The following is a 20,741-nucleotide window of genomic DNA, read 5'->3' on the forward strand; positions in this document are numbered from 1 at the left end:
AATTTCAGCCCCTGCGCCTCTAACATTCTCTGCACGTCCCTGGTCTGTAGAAACCAATGGCGTGAGGCTGTCCATTTCTTTCTTCAAAAGGCACACACACACACACACACACACACACACACACACACACACACACACACACACACAAAAACTGTAAAAACACACACATCTGATCACTCATTCATGTTTCTGGCCCCGTGTGTGTGCGCGTGCAGTTCCGCGACGACGTCTACCACAACATCCTGACCTCTGACCTCCCCAACCTGCTGGAGCACGGCAACATCACGGCGCTCACGCAGCTGTGGGGCTCGGGACAGATCTCCAACTTCGAGTACCTCACCCACCTCAACAAGCACGCCGGCCGCTCCTTCAACGACCTCATGCAGTACCCCGTGTTCCCCTTCATCCTGAGGGACTACTGCAGCGAGACACTGGACCTGCAGGACGCCTCCATATACAGGTCAGCAGTAGGGATGGGACAATAGAAATTTTCATATCACGGTTATTGTGACCAAAGAAATAGTGATTTACGATATTATCAAAATCCATGATCCTGGGGCGGAATATTTGCCAAAAAATAGCAGATCTACAAGCTCATAACGCGTCGTAACGCAACGTGTTGTGAGCTTGTAGATCGGCTATTTTTTGGCAAAGACATTTGATAGAGTGAAAAAAAGACTATCAATTACGTATATTATAAGTACCTTTTACCACTGTAGAGGGTTTAAATGGTACCAGATATGCAGCTCGGCAAATAAAAGGTGAATTGATCCCAGTGCATGACGGAGGACGATATCACAATAAATGAAATCTCCACGATACGATTAGTGTTTTTTATCATGATAAGCAATAATATCGCTTATCGTCCCATCCCTAGTCAGCACCAGGGGTGGAAACTGGAAAGTACTGTAACTTAAGTATATTTACTCTAGTACTGTACATTTCTAGTATTGTACTTGTAAGTAAAACATTTTGTATTTCCAGTTTTTCAGTACCTTTATTACTTGTACTCCACTTCATCAAATATTGTACTTTTACTCCAGTACAGTTATTTGACAACTTTAGTTACTAGTTACTTTGTAGATTTGGATTATTATTACAACACAATGAAAACGTACATTAACCACTTCAACCCTCCAGTATAATGTATACATTTCCGCCACTTAAAAATAGCAGATCTACAAGCTCACTTGTCACATCGTGACACGTTGTGAGCTTGTAGATCGGCTATTTGCAAATGATTTTTATGCATTACATACATTTGAAAACTTGTATAATGCGTACTTTCTGTTTTGGTACAAGACCTGTTGGCTGTTGCCACCTATACGTTGTTTGTTATACCTTTCAAACCAGGAGGCACCTCTGTGTCTCATAAATATTTAGTATACATATAGCAACGTAATTTAGAAACCTTAGCGTTAGGTTCTTCCACCATTGGTCAGCACAGGACTAAATATTTCCACACGCGCACACTGCTCAACTCTGTGCTGGTTTGCCTTTCATAGTTGTCCCGGATGTTTCTCACCTGTGTTTTTTTATATTCATCACAGTGTTTCAACCACACAGTATTTGAATGTAGAATGAAGTGCATTTTAAGATTTGCTCTCATCATGAATTATGCATGAAAAGGAAAAGTGTTAGCACATGGGCACAGTATGGAGAATGTATATTTCGAGTATACAGTATTGAGTTTTCCCCAAATTCTCGCTTGAAGGTTTTGTACGAGACTCGAGTGTTTTTCAGAAATGTCATCTTAAATGTTATTGCTGCGTGGCCATGCTGTTTTGTTTCATGGGCTTTCAGACTATCATGATAAATCAGGTCAGATGTGGTTAATTGACACATTGTCTGTTCTACGTTGATTAATTGGATGCTCTACACAAGACAAATGGATCTCCTCTGGAGTCAAACTCATGACTGCGAAATTAAAAAACCACCATCATTCATCAGTGTAACACGAGACAGCATCCATCCGTTATTTACTGCTGTTCTATCTTTCTTTTGTGCTCGTGGCGCAGGAACCTGATCAAACCCATCGCCGTCCAGTCAAAGGAGAAAGAGGATCGCTACGTGGACAATTACAAAGTACGCCTCAGACAGTATAGTAGTACTATGAAGTGAAGTGAGAGCTCTCAGAGAGACGATGGGTGTGTGTGTGTGTGTGTGTGTGTGTGTGTGTGTGTGTTGATTTTGACAGCACATTTGGTTTAGTTTTAGTTTCTAAATGTAAATCTGCCTCCTGATTTTACATGGGTGTTGCGATCTGAAAATGGCCAATCCACATGCTCACAACGTGTCGCGCTGAGCTTGTAGATCTGCTATTTTCAGATTTACAAAATCAGTCTTACTGTCGTTCATCATAGCTTAGTTTTTATTACGTTTTTGTCATTGAAAAGAAGGTAGTCGACGGACATTTTTCCATCATAGTTTTAGTCTACGAAATTAACTTGTGTGCGTGTGCGTGTGCGTGCGTGTGCGTGTGCGTGTGTGCGTTCCCCTGCAGTACCTGGAGGAGGAGTACAGGAAGGGGGTGCGAGAGGACGACCCCATGCCTCCGGTGCAGCCCTACCACTATGGCTCTCACTACTCCAACAGTGGCACCGTGCTTCACTTCCTGGTCCGCATGCCCCCCTTCACCAAGATGTTCCTGGCCTATCAGGGTGACCTGCCTACTTTAAGCCCCTTAAACCACTGTTTTGCCATTTGTGGGTCACGGGCACATTTTTATGCGTCACAAGTTAAAAAAGGTTTCATGAACAACAAAGAATCCATATGATTTTTCAAAATAATTCCATAAATTAGAAAACAAATGCTTAAGAAGTAGTGAAAATTTTAGTTCTCAACAGGCCCTAACTGGGCCCGACTACTTAGCATACGTTTTGGGGTCGGGTTCGGGAAGAATTTGATAACTCTATCACAGAGTAAAAGTAATAAAATAATTAAAAAAATATATTTTATTTTTTCATTGAGCCCGAGGCCTGGCCCAGCCAGACAAATTAGCATACATTTTAGGCCCTACCTGGCCCGAAAATGTCGGTTAGGGTCTGGTTCGGGCAGAATTTGAGAACTCCAGTGAAAATAGCCAATCTACAAGCTTACAACGCGGTGCGAAGCGTCGCGTTGTGAGCTTGTAGGTCTGCTATTTTCACTAGTTTAGGTTCCGGGCAAACGTCAAGTCTCTCGACCTGAAAGGTTTGGGAACCACTGCCTTAAACCCTCTATACTTCGTACAAGTGACCCAAGTTGGCTTTGTTCTTGGTCCTCTCTTTTTTCCCTTCCTCTATCTACAGTACACCAAATCTCTTGGCCAAAAAGAGCCGATCTACAAGCTCACAACCCATCATGTTTCAACACGTTGTGAGCTTGTAGACCTAGGATCTTCGGCAAATAGGAATGCTAGGGTTCTGTTCACCACAAAATAAAACCTAAGACATTAAAGATATCGTCTTTGTTTGTAATTTTACATTCTACTGATAACCCATGTGTTTCTTTGACAAAAGATAACTTGTACTTTGTATGGCTCTCTGGATAAGAGCGTCTGCTAAATGCCTAAATTGTAGGTTGATCATTGTCGTTTATCTTTCGGAAAAAGGCTTTTAGCGGCATTGAGTTCCACCTGTCTTGCTTCATGTCGGTAGCTCCATCTTGGAAGCCTTAATGTGCTATGCTTTTAGCGCTAGGCCTAATGGAGGAACTCAGATTTGACAGTGTGATACAGCGCTGTGGTGGATCATATGTATGAGCCATGAAAGCCATGTTCTGCTACCCATTATGGACAGGAAAACATTTTTGTGCTTTTACCCCTCAGGCCGGAACACCTTTTGTCTAGTACAGTACATGTACAGTATGCAGCAACACATTTGTTTTTTTAATTTTTAATTCTATTTGAAGATTTTCAGAAAAACTTAAGTCAGGCTTTTGAAGGGTTTTTTGAAATCGGCCTCAGGCCTAAATGGGTTAAAAGACAACTTTATTGTTTTTTTAGTTTTTTTAAACAAGGGTTCCTATTTTAGATTGTAATTAGAGAAAAGAAGAAAAGATCAATATTAAAATAATGAATTTACTGCTTTCTTCCTTAGCAATTTTAGCGATTTTGATTTCAGTGGGTGGGGGCAAGCCCACAAGTGGCTAAATATGTATTTTTAGACACAGTAAGCCGGCAATTATTTATTACGATTTACACACTACTAGCCCAGGAAAGATTGCAGTACATCTTGGGAATGGGCTTATTGTGTCAAAATAATAAATTACAATCTAAAATATTAACCCTTAAAAAAAAAAGTTGTCCTTTAACACTGAACCCTCTTTCTTTTGTCAAGATACTGACCAGCTCCTTGTCCACTTCCTCTTCTCTCTTTCTAGTCATCTAATTTGCCCTTCATCTCGTCTCTCCTCTTTGAGCCTCTGAAGTGAATCTATTATTGTGGTGGCAAATGAATGCGGCGAGCGAACAAGCTTTATTCTATGAGGCCATGAAAGGGGAATCCTTTCAATCAGTCAGCCGAATCTCTAATTAGTGTTGTTGTGTTTGGCCCTCATCAGACCAGAGCTTTGATATCCCGGACCGGACCTTTCATTCCATGAACACCACGTGGCGTCTCTCCTCCTACGAGTCCATGACCGACGTCAAGGAGCTCATCCCGGAGTTCTTCTATCTCCCCGAGTTCCTGGTGAACAGAGAGGGTAGGAGTTTATATGTTCTGTAGTTTTACGTGATCCGTTTATGTGCTAGGTATTTAATTTATCTTTCAATCCATAATTCTGTCTTTAACCAATCTTAAACCCTGTTTCAAAAAGAGCAAAAAAAAAAAATACAATGTGAGCTTCTAAATTGGCAATTTATTTTGAAGGCTTTGAATTTTTTTAAAGTAAAAGAAAATAGCTCAATATAGGGATACCAGGTTCAAAGAGGTAACGTGTATCTTTTATTCTTTATTTAATTTCAATGTTTTATTTTATTGTATTTATTTTATTCCTCATTGTGCCTGTGAAGGCTTTGACTTTGGGGTGCGTCAGAACAGCGAGCGGGTCAACCACGTCAACCTGCCCCCCTGGGCCCGCAATGACCCACGCCTCTTCATCCTGATCCACCGCCAGGCCCTGGAGTCGGACCAGGTCTCCCAGACACTGTGCCAGTGGATCGACCTGGTGTTTGGGCTCAAGCAGAAAGGCAAGGCGGCCGTCCAAGCTATCAACGTCTTCCACCCAGCGGTAAGTATACTCTAAAGCGCTCGTCCGGAATTCTCCTTTTCTTACCATAATCTGATGTTTTTCATACATTAACCAATCGTAGAGGCCACGAAAGAAAAAAAGGCTATATCTAGTGCATGTTCTCCGCCATTATGAAAGACATATCGTCGTTGTCGGGCGGAAACCTTGCATCTCCAAGTTTCAAATGTGTCCGTTCTTTCGCAAAGTAAAGCCCTGCTTCATCATACAAGGCCGTCGCACAAAAGTAGTGAAAACAGCAGATCTACAAGCACACAATGCCTCACGGTACGAGGCGTTGTGTGCTTGTAGATCGGCTGTTTTCACTAGTTTAAATCATTTTTAAAATGTTAAATGCAAAATGAACGGTTTTGGACATACAAGGTTTTCACCCGACAACGACGATATGTAAACAAGAAAAAGCAATTGTCGAGTGATACAAATAAGCCATTTACAGTAAAATCCCACCGCTCGCGGTCGGAGCTGCTGAGGACTCGAGATGAAATTATTATTATTATTAGATTGTTCTTGGATATCATAACATCGGATTAACGTAATAAAACGTCTCGTCCTGAATTCTCCTTTGAACACGTTGCTCGTTTTCTACTCTGTGGTGGGCGGTGGGAGGCTAAATATCCTTGCATTATGGTTGGCTAATGTTGTAGTTTCACTCCCCCCTCTTCTTCCCAAGACCTACTTCGGCATGGATGTTTCGGCTGTGGAGGACCCGGTCCAGCGACGTGCCCTGGAGACCATGATCAAGACGTACGGACAGACGCCCAGGCAGCTGTTCAACGCCACCCACGTCAGCAGGGCCGGACCCAGGCTCCTGATGGAGGGGGAGCTGCCCGCAGCCATGGGTCTCCTGGTGCAGCTGGCCTTCAGGGAGAACAGAGAACAGGCCAAGGAAATAATCTTCCCAGTAAGAGTTAAACTTAACTTGTGTTTAGTCAGGAACACTCATGTCAAAGTAGATTTAACCATTTATTGCAACAAATGGAATACAGTTAAACTTTGCGTTAAAGGGCTCCGTGTTCGGAGATGTTCCCTGAATTTTGTACGCATGCTTGCTAAGCAAAATCAGGGAACTTTAAGCAAAACCGGACTCTGATCAAAAGGTGGTGGCTGGGGTGGAGGAGGTAGCTAGGCAGCAGCAGATCCGAAGCTTCGGATCAAAGACGAGCAGAACTATAGTGAATGCAAGCCGTATTTAAAGGAGCCTCCCTTACTGAGCGAGAGCTCTGATTGGATTAGACGGTGTGATGTAATGATCAGCAGATCTGTGACTGAGGAGTAGGAAAGGATCTGACTGACAGCTGATTACAGCTGAGGCGGGCGAGACTCGCATGTCCTGCATAGACTGACGCTATGCTTCATTTATAGGTTTTAGCGTTGGTTCTCAAACTTTTTTTTATTTCAAAGAGCCCTCAGTTTGAGTTTCATTAGGTCACAGATCCACATATCTCTTGAGCGTGTACAAACTCAGAGAGTGAACCAAAATGGACCCACAGGGGTCCATTTGGAGGTGAGAGACATCTCTCATCTGAGGTGAGAGATGTCTGCAGTGCAGTAATTGGAGTTTGGTGCCTTGTTCAAAGGCACCTCAGCAGTGTTGATGAGCACCATTAGATGATAACACCAGCCATTCCCTAGGAGTCACATGACAACTGGATTACGCACTGCTTTTCTCTGCTGGGTATTGACCAAGACTGAAATAGCAAGACATGCAACTATTCCTTTGTCCCTCTCCCTACCCATCTCCCCTGCCATTGCCTGTTTATAGCCATTTATATGCAATGGACTGTAATGGAATACACCCTCTTATTTACGTTGCAATTATTTAATAGCTTAGATCAGGGGTCAGCAACCTTTTTGAAATTAAGTGCCAGGTTTTTATTTTCTAGAGTGTCAGTGTGCCATGTCAACATACATTTTAACTCATTCTGTGCCAATGACTGCTTATGACGTTTTTTTTCCAATAGCCCTGTGTGCCAATGACGGCTTATGACGGTTTTTGTGTTTTTTTACATAGAAAAAAAAGAAGAAAAAAAAACATTTTTTTTTCTTTTTTTTTTCTAAAGATGTCAAAATGACCTGAGATCAGAGAGATGCTTTTCTCTGTTTGTGTGTTCGCTCCCTCGTTTAGCTGATTGAGAAAATGTGTGTTCATGTGTGTCCATTCTAGTGGATGGACACTTTTTTTCATTCAAACAGCTCTATCTCTGGAACCATTTGTCCGATTGCCAAAATTCTTTTTGCCACTGAATCACAAAAACTGTGTCTGTTTCTGTGGGGAAAAGAATTGTAAAAAAAAAACTTTTTTTTTCATTGCATAGTAAAGAAAAACATACAAAATCTCGGCACAGCTACCTTGGAGCCATTTTGGCATCTGGCACAGAATGAGTTAATGACAAATATTTTGACATTATTTTAATTAGCAGGACATTGATATAACGATAATTAGACTCAGAGCAATAATCCACCTATCTCCCCGACTCCCTCCTCAGTCAGAGTTCAGAGTTTTAATGAATGTAGAATTTTGTGCAAGATTAGATTTGCTATAAATTAGCTAACTTCATTTAATTGACCACATTTCAAAATAATAATGACAAATATTTTTGACATATTTTGACTGGCAGGACATTGTTATAACGATCATTAGACTCTGAGTAATAATCCACCTATCTCAACCAACTCCCTCCCCAGTCAGAGTTCAGAGTTTTAATGAACGTAGAATTTTGTGCAAGATGTAATTTGCTATAAATTAGCTAACTTCATTTAATTGACCACGTTTGAAAACAAATCCTCTCTCTCACACTTCTGCCAGTGTGCCGGTAATCACCCTCCTCTGTGCCAATTTTGGCACCCGTGCCTAAGGTTGCCTACCCCTGGCTTAGATATTCAAATTAGATTATCCAAATAGGCAAGGAAGCCATAGCCATTAGTGTTCATGTGTGCCTTTTTGTTAATGATAAATCTTGGAGGGAGAGGGAGAGAATATTCACAGAATCCAACATTTGCTGCTCATGATCTGGATGCCTTAATTCTAGCCTTAAAATAATGAATATAAATATTTTTGAACATCTCTGTGGCAAAAAAGAACGGCACATAGAGATTTCCATATATGGCCATATCAGTTTGATCGCTGGTGTAGTGTGAGGGCCCCCCGAAGGCGGCCCGAGCTCTAGATTTGAGCCCAAAATTATTGTGGCTCCAATTGGGACGTCGGATCTTCCTAAATTAACAATCTTTGGTATTGTGCAGCTATATAGCACAACCTACCTTGTAATGGAGTGGATATGATTTGGTGTTTTATTACATGAAGTTATCTACCTTGTGCTTACAGAGCCCACTGCCCTGGATCAAAGGACTGAAGTGGGGTGAATATGTAGGCTCCCCCAGTGCTCCAGACCCAGTGGTGTGTTTCAGCCAGCCCCACGGGGAGAGGTTTGGATCTCTGCTGGCCCTGCCCACGAGAGCCATCTGTGGCCTGTCGCGCAAGTTCTGCCTCATGATGATCTACAGCAAGGAACAAGGTGACAGGGAAACCCACCTAGACTGAACTAGGGCTGAAACGGTTACATCGAACTAATCGATTGATTATTTTAAAAGTTATAACATATTTATCTCTATTAAATCTAAATTTATCTATAACGTTTCTTAACATTTAAAAAAAGCTCATACAGTAAATAGTGAAAAGGGGCGATCTGCAAAAATTATGAAAATATCTGCAAACTCACAACCTGTCGCGTGACTCGCCTTTTGTGAGCTTGTACTGTAGATATTTTCATATTTTGTTTTTGCCATTATCACTATTTTTGCACAACACAGATAAATTATAAAATGATAAAAAACACGCTTCTCGATTATTAGATGAATGGAAAGGTTTTGATTGATTGATTGAAGAATTTATTAGAAGTTTGCAATAGAAAAAAGTACAGTTTCATGACAGTACAAATCACTGGTACAAGGTCAACTAAAAGGAGATCCTAGAAAGCCGAGGCTTATTTCCACAGGAACCACACTTTAAGTATCTCATATAACATTGAAAGACAGACGGATAGGTAATGTATAGAACAAACGTTAAGACAATAATCAATAGCTGTTGGCATCACTGACTGTCTTCCTTCAACAGGCGTGAGGAGCATGCACAGCACAGACATCCAGTGGTCGGCCATCTTGAGCTGGGGCTACGCAGACAACATGCTGCGTCTCAAGAGCAAACAGAGCGAGCCGCCCATCAACTTCATCCAATGCTCACAGCTTCACCAGGTGATGATTGACTCCTCCTAACATCTCACCTATGTTTAGATCATCTAGATGCATGCAGTAGCGTGAAAATGTACTGAGTAGACTCCAATACACCATAACTGCTCATTGAAGAACTGCCCCCCCAACCCCATTTAATTCTACTAATGCAGTGGTTCTCAACCAGTGTTTTTTTGGTTTCATGTTACGCTCTCCAGAGTTAAATTGTTAAACACCTGCATTACTTAATTTATTACAAGACGTCCACACATTTTCAGAATATAGGAGAATTGTTATTTTGATTGATGTGTTCTCAACCACACCGATACGACATGGACAAAATCCTATCCATCTATGTTTTGGTTCAGAGAGGCTAAATTCAAGCGGTGGTCCGTGGCTCAAATGCCAAATTAATAAATTGTGGACCTTGATATGAAAGAGGTTGAAAGCCACCCAACTAATGTGTTCTGTCAGTGTCACTCGGCTGCATTAGTTTACTCACTGTGTGTGTGTGTGTGTGTGTGTGTGTGTGTGTGTGTGTGTGTGTGTGTGTGTGTGTGTGTGTGTGTGTGTGTGTGTGTGTGTGTGTGTGTGTGTGTGTGTGTGTGTGTGTGTGTGTCCATCCACCCTCTCACTACCAACCCCCCCTCCCCCCCAGGTGACCAGCTGTGCCTGGGTGCCCGATAGCTGCCAGCTCTTCACGGGTAGCAAGTGTGGAGTCATTACCGCCTACAGCAACCGCTTCACCACCACCACGGTGGGTTTCCATGGCAACGCAAGCCCCCCCCCCCTCCCTGCTTCCTCTAATCATCCACCTCCACACGGCACCCACCCACCTTCCATTATCCCCCCCTCCACCCACCCAACACCTCCACCAACACCAGACTGCCACTCTCTGCTCTCTGTGCCGACTTCCTTATCGTCCCTGTCGGGCAGAAAGCTCGCCTTTCTATATTTCACCTTTTTTTTTTTTTTTTGTAAATTAATGCCCTACTTTGAACATGCGACTGTGTTGCAACAAAAGTAGCGAAAATAGACGAGCTGTAGATCTTGTATATTGAGCTTCTAGATTGGCTATTTTTCTCTTCTTTTTTTTTGCTAGTTTTGAAATGTTTTGAAAGTGAAAGTGGTTAAAGGCATATTTCAGTTTCAAATAAAATGGACATTAAATTTCCTTCTAATGTGTGAGGGGGCTATGATTTTTCTATGTATTTTGCGAGGCGTTGTGAGCATGCAGATCTGCTATTTTCACAATATTTATCTGCGGAACCGAGTCACATTAAATGTAATACCTACAATTCCAAGTGCTTGTCAGGGTGGGGGTCCCCAGTTCAAATGTGTTATCTTGGGGGTCATGGCCTCAAAAGGTTTGAGAACCATTGACAACTCATTCTTATGACTTCCTATCTAGCCAAGCTTTATAAACTATATATTTTTTTAAAGAGAAAACAATGAAAACATAAAAATAAGCGAATATTCGACTTCGGTGAACAACGTTGAATAGTGACTTTGATATTCGAATATTCGAATATTTGATGAACGCACGCACGCACGCACGCACGCACGCACGCACACACGCACATCCATTGAGCCTCTACAAGTAGTGGTTATTATTGGTCAGGGAGTTTCAGTCATCAAAGCTTTATGAAGCTTCCAAGGCTTCCTATCTGCAGATGGCCAGGCTCCCACTCCGCAGCCATTGATTTGATTAACAACCCTTTTCCTGTGAAATTTCTATGACTCATTTGTGAACACAAGAGTGTGTGAGTTAGCTCCCCCTAAGCACTTAATTATTTTAACGCAAGGCTTCTATTCTGTCTTCTAAATGCTAGCGGGTTTTCTGAAAAACCTATTAGCCAGGGAGCCACAGGCCCAACATTTTAGAGGACCTGTGATGTCATAACATACTTTTTATAATAGTTTTTTCTATTCATTTGGTCAATAAGGTACACAGAATGAGAGGCCTGCTCTGCTGGAAACATTGCGAAAAGAAAAAAAAGTCCCATCGACGTCACTATACAGGAAAATAATACAAAAAAAATCTGCTATAAGTAGCCTGTGAGGGGTCAAACTAGTGGTTCTTCGTGATTCTGAATCCATTGCAAGCATTTGTTTTGCATGAAAAACATTCCTTGGGCTAGATTTCAGCCCCACAAAACAGTGAAAAGGGATGAGTCATCAAATATCACAGTTTTGAGGAATGTTTTTCATGCAAAACAAATGCTTCACGAAGAACCCCTAGTTTGACCCCTCACATGCTACTTAAAGCAGATTTATTTTTTCCTGTATAGTGACGATGGAGTGAATATACGAAAAAACTAAAATAAAAAGTACGTCATGACGTCACAGGTAAAACCCTATTATTTGAGCTTTTGGGCTTGTGGCTCCCCGACTATATGTTGCTATATATTGTGTTACTCAAACCTTGGGACGGGACCCCCCCCCCCCCCCCCCCCCCGATATGTATTTGGCTGCCATAACGCCATCTCTAAAAATGTGCTCACAATGGATGCATGTAGATCTTCTATTTTCAAAAGATTTTTAGACATTTTGATACCAATACTTTTGTACTTTTACTCAAGTAAATTTAGAATGTGGGCGTCTTACTGGTAACAAGAGTATATCTACATTGTAGTATCGATACTTTAGTATTGAATGCTTTTTCCTTTGTGTTTGTAGCCATCAGAGATGGAGGTGGAATCTCAGGTACACCTGTATGGACACACAGGGGAGGTCACCAGCCTGTTTGTCTGTAAGCCTTACAGTATCCTCATCAGTGTAAGCCAGGACGGAACCTGCATCCTCTGGGACCTCAACAGGTATGTGTGTGTGTGTGTGTGTGTGTGTGTGCCAGTGGTCCTTGAGGAGGTTCCAGGTGGTCCCCAGCTAAATTATGGAGAGTTGCTAACCAAATGGACCCTTTAACTCTTGAGAGTGGAAGAGGTTCACACAATTAGAGAATGTAGAAGAATTGTTATTTTGGTGAATGTTTGCCTTTTATCTCTCCTATGGTACCAAATCAATAGGGCACAGCATGGAATTGTGGACAAAATCTTCTATGTTTTGGATCTGAGAGGCTATATTTCATCAAATGGTCGTCTGTGACTCAAATGCCGAACAAATATACTGATATACAGTATGCTGTGTGTGCACAATAACAAGTGTGTTTGTGTCACTGTCAGTGTGTTTTGCTTCTCAGTTTTGTGTTATTCTTTTGCCTTGTATATAATGTCTGTGGTGTATCCCTGAACTGTTACATGTCATTACAGGCTGTGTTATGTGCAAAGTCTGACAGGACACAAGAGTCCTGTGACATCAGTGTCAGCCAGTGAGACCACAGGTGACATTGCCACAGTTTGTGACTCAGGTGAGGAACACATTGTGCTGTGGGATCTTTTAATCCGTATTCTCCTGTGTATTGAAAGGACCATACCGGTGGTCTGGTATGTTTAGCCTATTGACTACGTTGCATGGTATACTCCATTTTTACTGCCAATCATTTTCCAAAATGTGTTTGTTTAATTTACAAGGAAGCTATTGTATGAAATACATTTCAATGCATTTTACTACACTACGAAACTCTACTTGCAGACACTTTATACAGGTCATCTTTAATAGTACAGAATTGATTGTATTATAATGATTTTTTCTCTTGTGGGATCAATACACTTTATTGATAGACCTTTTGAAAGGTCTACCTATCTGGTACATTTTAAAGTACTGAATGATTTTAAAAATAATCCCTTTTTCTGATTGGACGTACACAGTGGGCGGAGGCAGTGACCTGCGTCTGTGGACGGTGAACGGCGATCTGATTGGCCACGTCCACTGCAGAGAGATCATCTGCTCCGTGGCCTTCTCCAATCAGGCGGAGGGCGTGTCCGTCAACGTCATTGCCGGAGGCCTGGAGAACGGTGTGGTCAGGTGAGTTTTTGATTGATTGATTATTTTATTAGACAAAAAAAATGGAGAACAGTACAATCATAGTCAATACAATAGAAATGTAGTACAGTACAAGTACAGTTAAACACCCTGCCTAAAAGGAACATCCCAAATAAGTCCTTTTACAGTCTTTTTTACGTTGGAGCTCCTTGTATTCAATTCACGGACATAACAAATAGCAAGCAAAGAAAACATTCAATAATATCGCAGTTAAAGGACAACTTTACAACAAGGGTTCATATTTTAGATTGTCACTTAACTGTCCATGGGAGAAGTGATAACTACCTCAGTCTCTGGCCTCCTGAAAGGTGAGTTTTCATGGCCGTTTTGAAGGATGCCAGCGAGCTAAATGTTTTAAGGGAGGTAGTCAAGGAACTTCACACCTGGGTAGCAGTGTTGTAGAACACTGCCCTGGGTTTATGTGTGGTGAGACTCCCTCTTTGCCAGGTGTTTTGACCAGGTAGGTGTGGTTTTGAGGCTAGTTTTAGGCATCATTTCTGTTAGAGTTGGGGTTAGGCATAGTGTTTGAGGAGAGATAACGGGAAATGTTGATCAAAATAACAATTCTCTTATTCTCTAATTGTGTAGACTTCTTGTAGATTAAGTAATGCAAATGTTTTAATGTTAGGGTTAGACTTTAGAGTTGGGGTTAGGCATATAACCACGCCCAACTGGTCGAAACACCGGGGAAAGAGGGAATGCCGTGTCTGTGCAGTGCTTTCATGTTTAAATCGGTTCTCGCCTCAAGATGTTGAAATACTCCCAACGGATTACCTTGTTTATTTCCCTCGTGTTCAGGCTTTGGAGCACCTGGGATTTGAAACCAGTGAGAGAAATCACCTTCCCCAAGTCCAGCAAACCTATCATCAGGTAAAATTAATTTATATTTGTGCTCCTTTCACACAGGCCTTTGTTTTAATTCCATGTCTACAGTCTATACCTGTCTGCTGCCATGTCTTCAGGCTTGTAGAACTTTCTTTGGTGTATGAATCTGTCTTTAGGGATAGATTCAGAGTTGATACAAACACAAGGAGCTGTTTATAGGGATTTTTGTGCAGAGATAGAGAAGCCCTATTCAGTGCCATATGGACCTAAATATGTGTGGTATGGGGTTTGCCCACAAAACAATGGAAGCATTTTTGTAAGAGGATCTGATTCTACTTCAAAGAAAAAAGAATGGTGGATTAACTGACCATTCTGTATTCTTGCTTCCAAATGAGTTTTTCTTGTCCAAATGTAGCCTATTTTAATTAAACCGAAAGATGTTAATCCTGTACAATAAAATTCATAATTGCATAATGAAACGTCATTAATCCTAGAGTACACATTCTGATTCTGAAGACCTTCATAAGGCTACATTTGATTATTGTAAACTAAGCCAACCTTTGCTGTCACTCCACGTCTCTCTCCCCATCAGTATTCTATCAATAAAAGTAGAAAGGGGCACAAAATATATCTTTAAATAAATGCTGTTATGCAGACAGTTAAATGTCACTGCAGAACTCTGCTCACAAACCATAAAGAGCTTATCATTTATAGATGCATGAAGCCCCTCCCTGCACCAGAGATAAGCACCAGTGCAGTGCTTATCAAAAGTACAGGTGTCTCTTGGATTATGCTGTGACTCATGCACATACAATACTGTATGGAAGTGACAACCAACTCAGAATTGAGCTCTTACTTAGTAAGCATTCGTGTTAGTTCTGTCATTGATGCTACTGTAAATGGTTTGCGTGTAGGGATGGGATGATATTAAAATGTCATGTTACGATTATATATTGTGACCCAAAAAATCGCAATAATCAAAATATCCCCAACATCCATTATCCTGAGGTGGAACATTTGCCAGAAAATAGCGTTGCAACGCGTTGTGAGCTTGTAGATCGGCTATTTTTGGGAAAAGAGATTTGGTAGAAAGTGAAAAAAAAAAAAAGATCTAGTATGTTATTTCTAGGTCCGTTTAACCAATTCTAGAGCATTTAAATGGTACCGGATATGCAGCTTGGCAAATAAAAAGTAATTGATCCCAGTGCATGACGGAGGACAATTTCACGATACATTTAAATCTCCACGGCACGATATGATTATTGTTTCTTATCACGCTAAACGATAATAACGATTATCGTCCCATCCCTATTTACGCGAAAGTGCAACTCATTTTTCATTCGGGCTCGTGGTGGCCATTACGTTTTTCTGACATCCCGTGCTCTCGTCCTCTCCTCAGCCTGACGTACTCGTGCGACGGGCACCACCTGTACACGGCCAACAGCGAGGGCACCGTGATGGCCTGGTGCCGACGGGACCAACAGCGGATGAAGTTGCCCATGTTCTACTCCTTCCTAAGCAGCTACGCTGCAGGCTGATGCCTCCCTGAGGCGGTACACTGTGCTGTACCTGGACTTCTACTGCTCTCTCTTTCTCTCTCTCTCTCTCTCTCTGCACCAGCCTTTCCAAGAGCAATTCCTCCTCCTTCTCCTCCGCCTCCTCCCGCGGAGAGGAAGATGTGTCAGCATGACCCAAACAGACTCCTCAACACACACACGCACGCGCGCACACACACACACACACACACACACACACACACACACACACACACACACACACACCCTGAACTCTGAACTCTGCCCCGACCTCGACCTAAAGCCATTCCCCATCTAATCAAACTCTACCAGAGCCACTCCCAGAATAAAGCAATGATATGAAAATAGTATTATATGTATATATATTTATAGACGTACTGAAACAGAATGGGTGGATAAGATGGATGAATTTTTGGCTGAGGTTGCAACAGACACTTTATACAACATGGATCTTTTTGGATGTTTTCTTTTTGTTTGTTTGTTTGTGTTTTTGCTTGATCTGTCTTTTTCTCCTCCCCCCTTGTGTGGTTTGTGCATTCTAAGTCCTTTGTGTTTCCCTGTCATGCGACCATCCATGCCTGATTATTGATTGACTGTGGGTGTTCCTGGTATAAGCTGCTATAATAAGACTGGCCCAGGCTGGACGTTCGCGTCAGATTGTGATTGAAGTATGAAGACCCATGTCTCTGACCTCCACAGTGCACGCGTCTCCTGCTGCATGCGTTGCCTGACAGATTGATGCCGAGGCTCGGAAAGGACCTCTTGCTGAGACGGCAGTATGTGAAGAGAGCGAATCCCTTCGTTGAGTCCCTTGTGGGAGTGAGACACCATCGTCTGTGTCACTCAAACACAAACACTAGTCTGTTTATTCAAGTCCTGTGACCCTTGAATCTCTCGCCTATAACAAGCTTAGGCAGAGGAAATGGGGAGTTTGGATGTTGCTGGTTTTGATTGAATGACTTGCTTCGGGTGTTTTGTTTTGTTCTGTTTCTGTGCATGGCAGAATGATGTTGAGCTTGTGCGATTGTGAAAACTACAGCTGTTCCATTCCTCATCATAAGGCCAGCTTTGTCCTCAATTATGATTGTCGTTTATATTTGAGAAACTGTGACAGTCATGAATTCATTAACGGAACCAAGGAGTCTCATCTTTGCTCCTTTTATCTTACTCCTCTCGTGTCCTACTGTCTTAAATTGTCTCCCAAATGCACTACACAACATTAACCAACTTCTTGAAGCTCACTAAAACTCATTGTCGACAGCAGAGAATAAAGCAATGATTGAATAACTAGCGTTGTCCACACTGTATATGACCCGGCATTCCTTGTTGCATGAGCTTATCTAACCTCAGACGCTGTATCAGCTGAGCCCGAGGTTGGATAATGACAGTAACGATGATTATCGGGTGATATTTTGTTTGTCACATGCCCATATCCTTGTCTATCCACATAGAAAATGGCATTTGATTGACACTTTAATTTAACAAATAGATTAGCATTATTGTCAGTGAGGGATCACCCTGGCTAATGAAATGGTAGTCCTGCTGTGATTGTCTGGCAGTGTGGGGAGGGAGTTGGCAGAGACCATTATAGCATAATGCTGCTCGCTTGCCTCGCCCCTTGTTTGTACGCAGCCGTTCTGTGAACCATTAGTGGTCCGCTAGCGTTTTTCCGCTCTGAGTTTTGGTTATTTTTGCGCCCGGATGAAGCTTATGCCGATTGGGCATGTATGTATCACCCTACCACCCTCACCCAGGGTAAATAAGGGCTGGGAATGTGATAAAGCATGTTGTACCACACAAAGACATTCCTATGAGAACCTGAACACAGTTGCACAAGAATATGAGGGGATTTTAGGAGCTAGGCGACTTAAAGGACACACTGTCCTGTCCTGCCACTCAGAAGATCTTTGAGGTTGAGCCTGAGCTGAGAGGAGTTGGTTGAGCGTCTGGTCTCCCCTTCCTTGCTTCAGGCAATACAATTACTGATCAATAAGAGGAAAGGGCTTTCCTGACCTTTTTAAGGGGTTAGTAACATCAACACAATGGCTATGTACCACATTCATTACATTTCCCACTCAACCTTCTGCACATTCAATGTGTTTGATATTGGCTGTGGTCATTAACTGAAATGGAAGGATGCAAAGCACTTTTTTTTATTTACTACTTTTGCCACGAACCTGTTAAATCGTAGATTAGCCAGTGAACCGTGGTTCGACAATGAGAGCATCGCTTTCAGATTTCATTCCATTGACACATGCACATCACAACACAACATATACCGTAACTTAAGGCATAGACAATATATAAAATCATCGTCCTTAAATGGTAGTGAAGTATTCAAGTTTGTTTTGCCTTTGTGGTTGTTGCAAGAATTCCACTTGCAATGAAAACACGTGTGTTCAACAACGGCAGGGTCCTTGAAGAAAGTCCTCTGTAATGAAAACGTCTTGCATTTCAAAACCTGTGTTCAACTCGAAATGTGTTTACAAGAAAAAGGGAAAACGTCTTATCATTTCTGGACTATACTTAATTCATTGTTTGTTTGTTTACTTGATTATAAATCCTTCTGATCCAGCAGCGCCCTGAACTAATGCTGTGTAGTGCGACACACCTGTTTTAAGGAAAAAAAGCAGGGGTGCAAGGATGTTACTGTTTGATTACTCCAAGGATGTTTACAGTGCTCTTATAATACTTGCTTATGTACATACATGTGCTCCTGTACATGTGCTCCTATGCCTTTTTCCGCTCTCAAAGTTGCATCTCCAGACTGTTGTATGATCTCCTCGAGCATCAGCAGGTATAGAAGATATTGTATGAATGATATTTTGAGAAAATGACAAGATTGCAGGGAGGAAATGGCCTACGAAAAGATTTGTCTTGTGCTTTCCAAACAGAAGGAAATATTGAGTGTTATATTTCTGTTGATAAATTAAGCTATGCATAATTTAAGGTAATTGTCTTATGTTACTTCAAATGTGTATTGATCCCAACCCCCCTCTCCCCGCCCATTGTTTGCCTTTCTGGACTGGTTTGTGATTTGGCTTCCAGGAATTTAAGTCCTGATGCCATTTTCGGTTTGTTTTTCTTTTTTGGATGTATGGCTAAACCAAGTGATCAATATTATAAATACATATATAATATTTAAGAAACTTTAGTTGATCTGTTTTCATTCTGCTTTGCCTTTCCTAGGCTATTTGTACATTATTTCATCTGGAGTAAAGAAAAAAAATATTAAAAAAATATTCAAGTTGATTATATTTTTATATGAATACTAGTGTTGGGCAGTAACAAGTTACTTTTAATAATTAAATAATTAATTTATTGTATTGCCTGTATGGCTGATTGGTGACATTATTCAAAAAGGAGCTGGTTAAACAGATTGTGCTGATGTACATCTCTTTTTTTTGTGAGGGGTGGGGAAAAAGTAATTTGTAATATATTTTTAAAGGAGTAATATGTAATAAATAAATAACATTACTCTCCTCTCGAGTAATATATTGCCCAACACTGTACAACCCTCTGCCCAGGCAAGACTCCTCCATTACCTGCATCATGGACTAATCAGGGGGACCCAGTGATGTCAATGCTGATGTCAAAACTGAAATGGGGAAACCTAAATCCCAGGCTGTTGCGCTCTGTCTGCGACTCTGCATGCAAGAAGAAGACGGATTGAAATGTGCTTCGCTTGGAGGAGGCAGGAGACTGTTTAGTTGGGGTGTGATTGCGTTTCTCACAACCAGACAGTGGTGGTAAGTACATTTACTCAAGTACTGTACTTAAGTATTAGGTCTACAATTTTGAGTTATTTGTAGTTTGTACTTTACTTGAGTGTTTCCAAATTTCTGTAGGCCTACTTTTATTTCTACTCCACTACATCTCGGATCCAAATAGTGTAGGCTACTTTTACTTTTCAAAAGATTTTTGTACAATTGAAACTTGTGAAAATGGGACATTCTGCCTAATGAGTAGGCCTACATTTCGATGCCAACATTTTCATACTTTTACTCAAGTAGCCTTCATTTTGAATTCCAGAGGGTAGCCTGTAACAGAGAGTGTTTCTACATGATCGCGGTATTGATATTTTACTTAAGTAAAAAAATGCGAGTACTTTATCCACCACTGTGTCGTAACGCCTGCATGTGTTGCTCTCTTGGCTCCCGGTCTTGTGATTGAGTCAGTCAGTGGTCCCTCCCTGCCCCATATTCCTCCGTCACAGAGCGAGGTTCCCCTGCTACTGCTCTCTGCTCTGCTGCATGCGTAACCATCATCTAAGTCCAGTATACTTAAGTAAATGTACTTAGTTACTTTCCACCACCGGTCCCTGCCCCATATTCCACCGTCATAGAGCGAGGTTCCCCCCCTGCTCTCTCTGCTGCATGCGTAATCATCATTCTCCAAGTCCATTTGGATTGATCATCCATCTGAACACTGGAATATGCGTAAACGCACCATACCTTTTGGGGCGATCAGACACGGCAGCAGAGCAACACGATATAGCTGTTGAAAACGAATGAAAACGCCCGTAGGTTCTATAGCCTACTGCCTATAATCATCCGATCTGTGCCAACAGTAGCGGGGGGTTCTCTTCTCTATCATTCTCCCCGTTTTTGACATTTTTGACAGATCTCTTTGTTGGGTGGAGTCAACCCAGGAATCCTCAAGATTGGAACCGTTGGGACGCACATTATTTCAGGTAGGTGGCGTGTAGCCAACATCTGCGCATAGGTATAGCCTAATGAAACCGAGGCTGAAAGATATATGTTTGCTTTAATATTAGGACTAGCCTACACAATTATTTGATCATGCGAAAGAGCCGTTTTGTGTAAAAAGACGTGTTAAACTCTGACGTTTGGTTTCTGTGTTTCTGTTCTGTAAATAACACTCAAGAAAAGGGCCGCACAATCGCAATTAAGTGCTATGTCTCGAATTGAACCCTTAGATTATATGATTCCTATTATTCAACATATGACGAATTCGCAGCCA

General features: G+C 41.7%; 1 protein-coding gene across 1 annotated transcript in view; it reads left to right on the forward strand.

The window, feature by feature from the left end:
* The window catches only part of lyst (lysosomal trafficking regulator), a 92,912-nt gene extending 74,029 nt beyond the window's left edge, over positions 1–18,883 (forward strand). Inside the window, exons 42-55 of the mRNA XM_080741197.1 lie at positions 216–460; positions 2,019–2,085; positions 2,504–2,660; positions 4,543–4,683; positions 4,994–5,211; positions 5,900–6,130; positions 8,555–8,744; positions 9,344–9,480; positions 10,115–10,213; positions 12,136–12,275; positions 12,726–12,823; positions 13,224–13,380; positions 14,197–14,268; positions 15,623–18,883. Of these exons, the coding sequence (XP_080597323.1) occupies positions 216–460; positions 2,019–2,085; positions 2,504–2,660; positions 4,543–4,683; positions 4,994–5,211; positions 5,900–6,130; positions 8,555–8,744; positions 9,344–9,480; positions 10,115–10,213; positions 12,136–12,275; positions 12,726–12,823; positions 13,224–13,380; positions 14,197–14,268; positions 15,623–15,761 (2,091 nt within the window). The 3' untranslated portion in view covers positions 15,762–18,883. The remainder of the gene's footprint in view (positions 1–215; positions 461–2,018; positions 2,086–2,503; positions 2,661–4,542; positions 4,684–4,993; positions 5,212–5,899; positions 6,131–8,554; positions 8,745–9,343; positions 9,481–10,114; positions 10,214–12,135; positions 12,276–12,725; positions 12,824–13,223; positions 13,381–14,196; positions 14,269–15,622) is intronic.
* Positions 18,884–20,741: the final 1,858 nt, after the last annotated feature.

Source organism: Nannobrachium achirus (genome assembly GCF_963921795.1).
Source record: "Nannobrachium achirus genome assembly, chromosome: 13".
Taxonomy (NCBI): Eukaryota; Metazoa; Chordata; class Actinopteri; order Myctophiformes; family Myctophidae; genus Nannobrachium; species Nannobrachium achirus.